This window comes from Sparus aurata, chromosome 13 (assembly GCF_900880675.1).
Source record: "Sparus aurata chromosome 13, fSpaAur1.1, whole genome shotgun sequence".
NCBI lineage: Eukaryota > Metazoa > Chordata > Actinopteri > Spariformes > Sparidae > Sparus > Sparus aurata.
This window is the reverse complement of record NC_044199.1, coordinates 7,633,364-7,646,131: the sequence shown is the minus strand read 5'-3', so window position 1 is coordinate 7,646,131 and position 12,768 is coordinate 7,633,364. Positions and strand designations below refer to the sequence as shown.

The 12,768-nt window shown below is 39.1% G+C and overlaps 1 protein-coding gene across 2 annotated transcripts; it reads left to right on the top strand.

Annotated features, from left to right (window-relative positions):
* The first annotated feature begins 964 nt into the window (after positions 1-964).
* glra4b (glycine receptor, alpha 4b) lies at positions 965-11,536 on the top strand. Of its 2 annotated transcripts, none has more exons than XM_030436927.1 (10): positions 965-1,272; positions 1,742-1,869; positions 2,669-2,736; positions 4,189-4,412; positions 6,519-6,601; positions 6,684-6,821; positions 6,926-7,140; positions 8,021-8,179; positions 8,786-8,878; positions 9,474-11,536. In XM_030436927.1, the coding sequence occupies exons 1-10, from the start codon at positions 1,214-1,216 to the stop codon at positions 9,744-9,746; spliced, it is 1,440 nt and encodes a 479-aa protein (XP_030292787.1). In that variant the 5' UTR covers positions 965-1,213; the 3' UTR covers positions 9,747-11,536. The 2 variants fall into 2 exon arrangements, with proteins under 2 accessions (XP_030292787.1, XP_030292786.1); XM_030436926.1 differs by having other exon boundaries at positions 966-1,272; positions 8,783-8,878.
* The last annotated feature ends 1,232 nt before the right edge of the window (positions 11,537-12,768 follow it).

Sequence of the window (12,768 nt, the reverse complement as noted above, 5' to 3'; positions counted from 1 at the left end):
TCACACTTTAAAGAGACGTGTTACACTTGAATTAATTAGAACATGATGCCCTCATCCTATTTCCATTTTGCTGTGATAACACATGTTATAATATGTGATCACATATACTGTAATTGTAGTTAATTAAATCTTGGTTTTAAATGATCAGATCACTTGCAGACACATTGACACTATAGCAAGATGGCAACAATTTGTCAACACATGACAAACGGTAAAGAGCCGAAGTGGAAGCTGTCATTGGCAATTAGACTCCAATAATGTTCTAATTTTAAAGACGGTAATCTGAAAGAGAGCTGTTGAAATCTTATATTTCATGTTTATTGGTTTCTTTCGAGTTCATGGATTTGGGTTAATATTCACTTGGAGAGCTGTGTGGTCACTCAGCAGTGTTCGATCGAGGATAAAACAAAGTATTTTTTATCTTAAAGGGACACTGTGTAGTTATGAAAAGCCAATTCAAACTCAAAATTTTAATATTACCAATTCTAATGAGGTAATAATACAAATGCAGAAATATTCATTTGATTCATAAGAGAATAAACAAGCTGTTCTCAGAGGAAGATAATGTCTCCAGAACACTGTTTGATGCTAGAAAGGTGGCAGGGTCTGCCACATACAAACAAAGTAAAACAGTGTGAAATTGTGTTGTCCTTTAAGGTCAGTTTGTGTATTCAGTCTTGAAAACAAAACGAGTTTGTTCATTTGGTTTGTTCTTTACCTTCTGATTTAAATTTCCTCCCCAAAACTACACTTTTAATTAATAATGTCTCTTATTTTTCAACAAAGAAAAACCCGATTGTAAATGTAACATGCTTGAATCTCAAACATCTCTGCTGACATGTCGCCCGCTCTGCTTTTGAAAATACGCCGCTGTCTCTTTAAATATTCTTGCAGTAATTCCTTCAACATGCATACAGCCATGAAAAAGAGATAAAGCCAGAAGTCATCCACACAAACACGGGACAGAGAACGAAGAAGAAGAAGACGAGGAAGAAGAAGGAAAAAAAAAAAACTTCCTCAGGATTTTGAATTATACAGCAGCAGCTTCCTGTAGTTTACACCTGCCCAGAGGAGGGAGGGATGCTCAGCTGAGTCCAGAAGGCAGAGCCTGGCTGGAACAGGCAACAACAACTTCTCTGCATCTGTGCTTTCTTTTTTTGTTTTTTTTCTTCCATCCATTGGTCTTTATATCTGCTGTTTCTACTGTCTAAGGATGCTGTTGCACGTCTCGTGTGTGGTTTGGGCTTCAACTGTCATTTTTCTGCAAAACAGGTAAGATCATTTTGAAGTTTTTTTCACAGGAGAAATCTTTAAATTAAAAATGATTGACTGTTTTTTAAAATGATTTGACTTTAAGAGCGTATCATTTTTTAGCATATGATTTTTTTTTTTTGTGATATTTTGTTGTCTTCTTTAACCGAGAGGAAATGTCAGCATTACTGCTCCCTTAAGTGAGGTGAATGATGCATGAAATATTTTGTAATCTATAATTAAAAGACAAGAGTTGCGTTTAGGAGAAATGTATTAAGGTAAAAAACATTTTAAAAAAAGTTTAGTAAATGTATTAGGACTGGTTTTCAGTATATAGTTTGAGACACTTCCAGCTAAAGTGATTCCTATAAATTGGGTCAAATTTTCCTGAGGGAAAATTGGAGGTATTAAATATTGAGAACCCAAAAAACCCCCCAAAATAAACAGAAAACATCAGTACATCCAGATTTGGTTGTCCCGTCACTGGCAGGTCTGTGCTCTGTAAGGAGATGAAACTCCCCAGCAAGGGGTCCAGGCCCCCCTCGCCATCTGACTTCCTGGACAAACTGATGGGCCGCACATCTGGATACGACGCTCGCATTAGACCCAACTTCAAAGGTAACAGACACACTGTGCTGGGCGGCGCGCGGTGGGATGAACATCTACTGTCAGGACAGGTGTGAGAGTGAGCGCCCTGCTCGTTTTGCGTAACACTCTTGGGCAGTGAAGTAGCACAAATCACTCACAGATGGGTGTCGAGAGAAAGATGCTGCTGGCTCTGATGTTTCCACACAGAAGAACGTTTTTCTTTGTGTCATGTGTGTCACTGTTTCTCTGCTGACCCACAGCCTCAGGTTCAGATTTTTTTTTTTTTTGCACAGATCTCAGAAATGTGCAGTTACCCTCATATGTTACCCCACAGGCCTATTTCCAGCCAATCTCGATCTCTCGTTGTAAGTGAAGCCGGCAGATTCTCTCTGACACACTTCCCCCTCACTCTCAGGGGTCACATTTCATATATATTTCATCCTTGCTCCACATCCTTGTCAGTGCATGCTGGGTAAATCCCGCCTGATTATCTATATATACACTAATGTAACTAAAGGAGAATCAATAAATTATTGCTTTCTCAGGAAATGAGTCGCTGAAATATTTAAAGTTTTGGTGGTCGACAGATGGACTTAACGCTAATGGCAGCGTAGTGGAAATGACAACACAGATTTCATGCTGGTTATCCCGGATGAGTCTATTTATCAGAATACGGCGTGACACAGAAGAGAACGAGCAGATGTTATTTTGTGGCAACACTCTGGACTTTACCGCCTTCAATACTTAATGTGTTCTCAGAAAAGCATCATCAGTGGTATTTAGAAACAGAGTGCGACTGTGATGTGTGATGACAATCTGCTTCCATCAGGTCCCCCTGTCAACGTCACCTGTAACATCTTCATCAACAGCTTCGGATCCATCACCGAAACTACCATGGTGAGAGTTTTCTTCACAACCCTTCAGCTGTCACACTTTATCTGGATGACTTAAGACGAATGTGAACGTCTGCTTGAATCATCCGATTGTTGGACTGGACTCCCAAAAAAATATCACACATGTTTTGATTATTTGCTTCTATGATTTCCGCAGAAAATATTGCTAATATAAAATGTGGCAATGAATCCTTATAAACATTAGGGAAGTGAAGGAATTACGCTTTAGTTCAGCAGTACTCATCTGTATCACTGTTAGTAGGAAACACTTGTTGATCTCTCACATTACTGTCGCTTACAATACTAGCAAGCATCTGATTTACTCCCTTCTACTTACTATACAAGATGGTGGAAGTGAGGATTAAAATACCTTTTAGAGCTTACTCTGCAAAAAGTTGTGTCACTTTGATGAGCAAAAAACATAAAAGCGATGCCCATTAAACTAATCCGCTGTCTGTAATAGTCCTTTTAAAAAGTCATTTTATTGTTCAATAGCAGTTTCACATTATTATGACAGTGTTATAGAACTTGATCATCAAGTTTGTGAAGGTAAAATACCACAGTGCAGCAATTAAGATATACTTTAATGAGCAATGTAAGTAAGTATGTAAGTGAGTAAATGTACTTGGTTACTGTAATGCACCAGTTTGTTTCAAAACATTTGAATTTAAAGATATTTTCGATGTATAATAACGTCATTTCGTTATAAAGTAACATACTCTGTTTCTCAGATTAAAAACAACAGTAAACATTACTCAGTTAAGAGTGCAGACCGCTGAGTCATGTATCACGGCTGATTTTATTTAACTGTGCTTTAACAGAAGTCTCAGCTGAGCGACCGTGCTGCCAGTGTATTGTTTTTCAGTCTGTGTTATTTGGACAGCAGAGCTGGGTAATGCTCATTGATCCCAGTTTAACACATTAGCCAGTGTCCCTGGTTCATCTCCTTCTTTCCAGTGACGCCTTCAGAGGCGAGTTTCACGATGCCTAAACATACTCTAATTAGATGATGACTAATTACGCCTTCTTGTTAGTTCATCATATAACGTCAGCCATGATTTTTGTCATATCTCTGTCAAATATCGGACTTTCGTGTATTTATGAGGCCCATAGAGAGCGTTTTTTATTTATTTATTCAAGTTTAGAGTTCAGAAAAGACTCAGAAAAGCATTTTCTAAAATACCTCTAGGGGAGGCCCATCAAATTTTAATTGATGACATTGTAAGTGGAGTTTTCTGTCGTTCAGGTTAGGAGCACTCAAGTCTGTTTTCCAGCGTTTATGCTTCTCAGTAAGAGTGTGCGTGGGCACAGTGCTCCTCACAACATTTCTGACAAATGTGTAAAGCCTTAATATGATTCTACAGCATGAATTTCACAACCGTCCTTTGTGGCTGTACGTTTTGTGTCTTTAAATGTTACTGTATTTGTAATTCTGACTTTTATTTTCATGTATCAGGACTACCGGCTCAACGTGTTTCTACGACAGCAGTGGAATGACCCTCGACTGGCGTATAAGGAGTATCCAGATGACTCTCTGGACCTGGACCCTTCAATGTTGGACTCCATTTGGAAACCTGACCTGTTCTTCGCAAATGAAAAAGGAGCCAACTTTCACGAGGTCACGACAGACAACAAACTGCTTCGGATTTTCCAGAATGGAAATGTGCTCTACAGTATCAGGTGACCTGTCATATTTGTTGTTCTTTTTTATTCAGAATCTGGCTGAATAAAACCTCTATCTGCATTACAAATCCGGTTCTACGGTTCGTCAAGCTGCCAACTGTCATATAGACTTCTATCCATGTGTTGTGGTCTAAACCTCTAAATATATGTCCCAACAAAATGTTTGTTTCACTCCAGTTCAGCTCAGTTGTCATTGTGTTGTCCAACACCCACTCTGAGCAAGTTCATGTTAAACAATAACCGCAGGCTACAACAGAATCAGGTCAGTAACGTGGAACTGAAGCAGCGGTGAATTGTAGCGTAAGGAGCTTCATTAGAATATAAGAAGTGGGAGTTGAAGCTCTATTAGCAATTCTATCTAACATCAACTAAATCATCGGTTTCTTCTCTGGTCACTGAACAACATGTCCAAATAACTCGATCACCCATCAGCAACTTTTATATTTCCCCCAAAAAATAACAGGTTAAAAAGAATGTATGTGCTTATTCACTGTCTCACGTATGACAAACCACTGTATCTCTGAAGACACTGACTGAAGATCAGTCATGTTCCTCCTCCCCGCAGTATTGTTCATTTGTGTGAGATGCTTCAATTTTTTTTTATGGAATTAAGAGGAAAACGACACTTTAAAAGATCCTGACATAAAGAGAAGCAACAGAAACTCAAACTTGGATAGATATAGTTATTGCAAGCTTATTGTTATTACAAGACAAGTTTCTTTCTTAAATATCATATGATATTTATCTTGTTATAACATAAAACAATCTACGTTATGATATGATATACCGTTGCATTATTGTATATTGTTATAACAAGAAACTTTTCTTGTTATTATGTGATAAAATAACTCAAATATCTTGCTATAACATGAAATGATCTTATCATAATGTGAAACATTTTAAGTTTTAGCACAAGTTATGCATTATAAAGTAGAATGTTTCACCATAAGTTTGTATTTCGTAAATAACGTGAAAAGAACTTGTTATAACAGTATACTTTTCTTGTTGTAACATGATAAAATAACACAAAAATATCTTGTAATAATGTGAATACAACTTATGAAACATTTGATGTTGCAACAAAAAGTTATTGCGATATAACTAAATGTTTCACATATAACAAAATAATAGCCGATTTTTCATAACAAGAAAAGTCTCTTGTTATGAAATAACATAAAAATATCTATAATGTGAAAGATCTTAACAGTGCTATAACAATACACTTTTATTGTTATAGCACTGAAACATTTTAAGTTATAATAATAAGTTATTACATTGCAAAGTGAAATGTTTACATAATATCAAGATAAACAGAAAAAGATAAATATTCCATAATAATATGAAACTATCTGATAATAATCTGAGAATAACTTGTTATAACAATAAACTTGTATTGTCATAATATGAAAATATCTTACAATATTTTAAAACATGTTATGTTACGACAATAAGTTATTGTATAATAACGGGAAACTATCTTTACCTAATGAGGAAAAGGTAACTTGTCAGAACAGTAATCTTTTCTTATGAACTGTTTTCTGTCATAAAAACAAGTTACTGCGTTATAACGTTAAATGTTTTACCTATAACAAGATAAACAGAAAATAATACATAGGTTGTAAAAACTTGATACTGTCTTATAATGAAGTGAAAACATCCAGTTATAACAATACACTTTTCACATTATAATCCTCCGTACCAGCACCTCTGTTGAGGAGTGAGATTATGCAGTATGATGGGGGAGCACTCTCCAGTTTTCACTGATTGTGGTTTTCAGCTCCTTTTACGTCAAGCCCTCCATAAAGTCTGCCATGTTGTTAGTCTGCAGCTGTCAGGCCTTTGAGTGGTTTGTATGGGGCACAGTGGAGTAGACAGATGGACGTGAGGACAGAGAGGTTAGAGCTGCTTGATGTGACCTTTAATGTAGGGTGAGTGTGCAAAAAGGCTCTGAGTGACAAATAAGCAGCAGGCGGCTGATGCTGTGGGTTTTTTGCGCTCTGGGCTAGCTGGGTATCTATCTATGATGGAGCGTGTGAGGGTGTCACCTTTTCATTTTACACCTTATTTCAGTACTATTACGGTGCTGCTGTTTCTGTTTTCCAGGCTGACACTTGTCCTCTCCTGTCCCATGGATCTGAAAAACTTCCCCATGGACAGCCAGACGTGTACGATGCAGCTTGAAAGCTGTGAGTTCATCTTTTCCCCGCATGCTTGAAGACATTTTAATCTCGTCACATACTACACACCTTCTCTCTTTGTCTCCTCTAGTTGGCTACACCATGAATGATCTTATCTTTGAATGGCTGGATGTGGGAGCGGTGCAGGTGGCCGATGATCTGATGCTCCCTCAGTTCGTGCTCAATGAGGAGAAAGGCCTGGGCTACTGCACCAAGCACTACAACACAGGTACATGACACACGTCGACCCGCTCGCCAACATCCTCGATACATGCTGTCAATCAACTTCTAATGAGACTGTCAGGTTGTACCTGTATCTCCTCCTGTGGTTAGGTAAATTCACCTGCATCGAGGTCAAGTTCTACCTTGAGCGTCAGATGGGCTACTACCTGATCCAGATGTACATACCGAGCCTGCTCACTGTCATCCTGTCCTGGGTGTCGTTCTGGATCAACATGGACGCGGCTCCGGCCAGAGTGGGGCTGGGAATCACTACGGTGCTCACCATGACGACGCAGAGCTCCGGCTCCAGGGCCTCCCTGCCAAAGGTCAAACAGTTTGGTTTGTGGAGACAATACACTTAGTCGTAGTTCATTTTAAATTCAATTAAATTGCGAATTGTTGTAGTATTGAGCCCTGATAGGCCTTTTAATGCCCTCGCCATTGCTTGTAGTTTAGAGGATCCGTGTGTAGGATTTAGTGACATCTAGCGGTGAGGTTGCAGATTGTATTCAACTAAACATCCCTCGTCTGACCCTCCCCTAACTATAAGAATGCAAAAGAGAACAACAAACAAACAAAACTGGGAAGGGGAAAGCTTGTTTTAAATATTTGTGAAGTGTGATAATGTCGCCAATTAGGGTCGATATTTCAATATCATTTTCAATCTTTTAATATCAGTTACTTGAGTATTTATACTTCTACTCCACTACGTTTCAGAAGGCAAATATTGTACTTTTTACTCCACTGCCATTAGTTAGCATCTAAAGCTACTACTTACTTTCAGGATAAGATTTTACATACAAAACACATAATCAGTTTATAAAATATGACACACCGTGATAGATTAAGTCTATAAAGCAGTTAAAATTGTCTCCACCTTGACCCTTTGCAGCATTAAGTACTGTTGATATGTTAAAGACGTAATATGTAACATTCTCACAGTCAAATGACTGTAATAATAACTGGACCTTTGTTATATATTTTGTTGAGTTGTGTACTTAGATTATTAGATTGTCATCCGCAACAGTAGTTATTCAACAATGAAGACAACAAATCCCATGATCAAACTCCCCTTCACTACGAATTCAAACTGCATCTTTTGGTACTGTTTTGACTGGGAGACCCCTAGTGGCAGAAATGACATGCTGACATGAACGCTAATGTTAACCAAGTGATTTCACTGATCTGTATGTATCCGTCTCTCAGGTGTCCTACGTGAAAGCCATCGACATCTGGATGGCGGTGTGCCTTCTTTTCGTGTTCGCCGCACTGCTGGAGTACGCGGCCGTTAATTTTGTTTCGCGGCAGCACAAGGAGTTCTTCAGACTGAGGAAGAAGCTCAAAGAACAACAGCGGCAGAGAGCTGTGAGTGCGGAGCCAACCCCTCAGCCCCTTGGGCGGCTGTCACCTGCTATTCCCTGCGCCCAGCTATGCACGGGCAACACGACCCAGCTGCATGTCGCGCTCCAGCCGGGGAAATGCAGGCGGCACTGACCTGTGATTAATTCAAAACCGTCGCCTTATTCTTCTGTCGGCTGAATGTTCCCAACATACTGCTGCCTCACTGTGGATCTCAGGAGAAGGAGACAAATACAAGAGACAAAATAGGCCAAACCACCTTTAAATATAAAGCACCTCTAAATGAAGCAGTGTGACAGCAGCTGTAGGATTCATTAATACCTTGTAATATTTATAACACAAGACGAGAAACATCTGCTTGAACCCTGCTTGTACTTCATTTGTTGGAATTATGCAACGCCGGCGAAATTTACTCCGACTATCTGTCTCATTTCACATTAACATCAGGCTCGTATTCACTTTGCAAGGCGCGGCCGATGATGGCTCGTTAATGTACAAGATTTGAAACATACATGCGGCGCGGCGGAGTCGTGTCGGTGCCGCGAACCGCTCGATCACTGCAGCCTCTTTGATGATTTCATGCAATGTGTCTTTTTGTGTCCTCATCAGCAGGCAAGTAGTGACAGTAAGGTGAAAGGAAACAACTCGTCAGGCAACAACGCTCCTCACGGGAACGCGGCCCAGCAGTGCAGCGTCTGCGCCCGGGTATGTATTTGTCGCCATGCTCAGTTTTAAAGGGTAAGTTCGCCCCAAAAATTAAAGTTCTGTCATTATTCATCCACATGCCAATGGAAAAACGACAAAACAGTGGTGCAGCATTTACCTAACCAAGCTGAAGTAGATGGGGACTTACAATAAAATGGCTCCTTATGCCTCTGTAAGGAATTTATTTGATTTGAGAAGGTAGTTTACAGTCTTAATCGAGTTCATCCACCCACCTAAGACGGGGTGTGAGCTAAGGATTTTAGAATTGTGATGATTTCAGCTAAAAAAAAACAAAAACACTTTAAATTACATTTTTTCAAAACAATTTGTGATCTTGGAGCTTCCAAACAGTTGTATAATGCTGAACAAGACATACGTATAATAATATATATATATGTAAGTCCCCATCTACTTCAGTTGTTGCAACACTGTTTTGCTGTGAAGCTCCAGAAACGGGGGAGAGTAGATAATGACTACATTTTCATTTTTGGGTGAACTGTTCCTTAAACAACTGACGATCACAGATACTAGTTACGCTGTTAAGATTCTCAATGAGAGCAGATTGGTTATTCTGTGCTGCGTCTTCTTCTTCCAGGAGGAGGAGCTGGCACAGCAGGGTTTACTCTTCCAGAGTTATGGACTATCATTGTCAACAGGAACCGCAGCGGAAATGGATGCGACGCCCGTTTTTGCAGATTTACCCCCCGGCTTAGGTTTCTATGACATACGCAGGCGCTTTGTGGATCGGGCAAAAAGGATTGACACCATCTCCCGAGCTCTTTTCCCCATGAGCTTCCTCATGTTTAACGTCCTCTACTGGCTCACCTACAAAGTTCTACGACATGAGGACCTTCTAGCCGCACTGTGACACCACAACCACTGAGGACCGTAAAGACAGTGGATACCTTTAATTCTGCTCTGTTCACTGAAACATTTACAGGCTGAGAGTCCTCAGCCGAGCCATGCAAGATGCCTTGTGACTGCATGTCCAGTGCCATCGGAAAATTCCATGACATGGGAGAGTCCATCGGCTTCTTTAAATTTTTAATTCTTAAAGAAATGCACTCTTTACTGGCACTGATGCTTTATGCATTACACGTCAGTGTACATTATGTGTGTACCGTCAGCATCTGAAGAATATCAGCTCACACTTCTTTGGAAAGATTTCTGTTTGTGCAGTTATTGTATACTCACGTGTACTGGATTGCAGCACATCCTGAGCAGGCCTACATTTTTTGTATTTATATTGCAGCAGCTACTGGTGCCATGGTCTACAGTGTCCAAAGCTACAGGCGACATATCACAGAGACAAAACATGCATCACAGGTAGGGTTGCGATGGTATCAGATTTCCACAGTACGATAACTATCTCAGAAGATATCATGGTTCCACAGTATCACGGTGTATGATATTATACAATTATTATGAATATTAACAGCTACAGGGAACACTAAAGGAATGACAATGAGAGTTATTTTGGTTGATCTGTCACTTTATTGTAGTTCCACTAAATATTATGTCCCGATTCAAACTTGAAATATATTTAATAACAATCTTTTCGGTGCAAATCAATATTTTAGGTAAACAAATGTACCCAGTACAATAACCCCTCTCACAACAGGCATTCATTCTGCTGGTGTCCTCACTTTAGCTACAGTATGCTTTATAGCACGTTAATCAAAAATGTTTGGTTTCTTTGTAGGCTACAGAAATCAAGGATTTAATGCTGCTTTTTAAAGAAATGACTATATATCAGTTACATTCCTTTTTACCTCTCCAACAGGAAGCCGCTCTAAAGATTCAAATTTATACTCACAGAAAATAGTAGGGTGGGGCATAGCATAGTCCAGATTGCGGGCTCGGGGCAGCTGGGACATAAAGACGTTTACGTCACTGGGACAGGAGGGATGGGGATAGCTGGTTGGCATGGTAACTTCAGTAGATATCGCTGCAACACAGGACATGGACGTCATAACTGTTGTTTCTATACATTCTGCTGATAAGTTTAGTTTCTGAATGTTTTCACTGAAATTTCTTACATATTGCACCTTTAATGTCTAAAGAAGGTGAAGGATACACTGTCCAGATATTTTTACACGTCACTGTATATTGACACAACAGCACGGCACACAGATAAAGCCAGATAAAGTATATATTTCTTCTCCTTCCTTCTAGTATTATATTGTTATTATCGTTTGTATCATTTCTTGCCAACCGTCTCACTCATCAGTTCAAGTCCTCAGTTTCAAATTAGATGTCAGAGAATTTAATGAGTAATTCTGCAAAAGTAACATTCCTATGTAAATTAAGAGTGGAAACACGGCATCACAACAGGCTCTGGAGGGAGGTGCATTATGTGAATTAGTTTCTACTTAAGTTTACATTTAAATAAACACAATAAATCATATAAAATTTGCTCTATATCAACAAAAAGGTTTCATCTGTTGTCACAGGTTGGCTCATTTGACAGTGGAACAGTTTGAAGAACATTTTGCTCCCCTGAGACCTGCAGAGTGGGTGTTGTATTGGTGTTTAACAGTTGGCCCAACTTATTTACACACAGAATATATTGTCTCTGTTGATTTTTTTTTTTTAAAAATATATCCCTGAAACTCTTTGTTGGTCAATATAAAATAAAGAAATGCTTGAATTTGAAAATGCTGATATACTGTTTTTGATGACGTGTCTGAAAAATGTGAAAATGTGTTTTTCTCCTGCCGATGTTGTTGACTTAGAGTTAACGTGTGAACTTATCAAAACAAACTTGGACTTTATGCATCTAACCAGCACTGAATTCAATAGATCTGTCTTCATCTAACACTTCCCTCTACTCTATTAATCTACTCTACACTCATGTGTTAAAGTTGCACAATGTCACTGTGATAGCTTGTCTCTTGAAGTGATCCCTTGGCTTGCACAGAACCTCACACTGTGTGCGCTTATAACATTTTTGCCAGATTAGCATTTCTGCGAGCACAAGCCTGGAGCTCTAGCTCCATCTCTAGACATCTAGTCTCATTTTTAAAAATAAATCTTGTCATAAAAATGAAGCTGTCATATTAATATTTCATTTGAAAAAAGGTAGCCATCGTGCATATAGAGAAGGAGGAGTGGAGCTGCATACGTCAGCACCGTGAGTGAAACACAGATTCTATAAATAGCAGTAAAGAAATTTGTTGACATTCAGGCGCAAATAAACATTTTCTAACTAAAAAAAAATGAGAGCTGTATTTTTAGGGTTGTTAAAGAAACACACACATCATTACAAAAGGAAGATCTCACATGATAGGGCATTTTATTTTGAAAAACACAAATATTTATCTCAGTCATTTGTTGTTACATTAAGCTTGTCTGCATTCACACAACTGTGAATCTTTGAATCTGGCATAACTTCTCCCACATTAGAGACATTTTATATTTTGATGTCACAGCCAAATTAAATGAGACTTGGCTTCTGTAGCCACGAGAGGGTGCCGTTTGCTCTTTCATGCCCCTGTATGAGCATGACGCATTACATAGGTCGGATCATACAGTGAAGAAGACCTGATCCTCATTGTGAGATGAGGAACTCTTCCTGTTTGAGACTTTTACATGTTATTTATATTTATGGGTTGTGATATTACCTGGCAGACCAATTATTAGTTCATTGTGCGAGACTTAAATGTGCAATAATTGCTCTTATTTTCTCGAGTGAGGTTCCAAACTGCTATCAGACGGTGGGAGTTGTTCTCATCCAACCCAAAAAGCTGTTTCAGTGTTCATTTACTCTGTGTTTCACTCGTCACTGATGAGCAATTAAGCCGGCTCAGGCACAGTAAATTAGAGGGTGATTTTTACTCGCTTAGTAGTGCCAGAGGAAAAACCTGTCTGCTCCTGATAGACATCTTAAT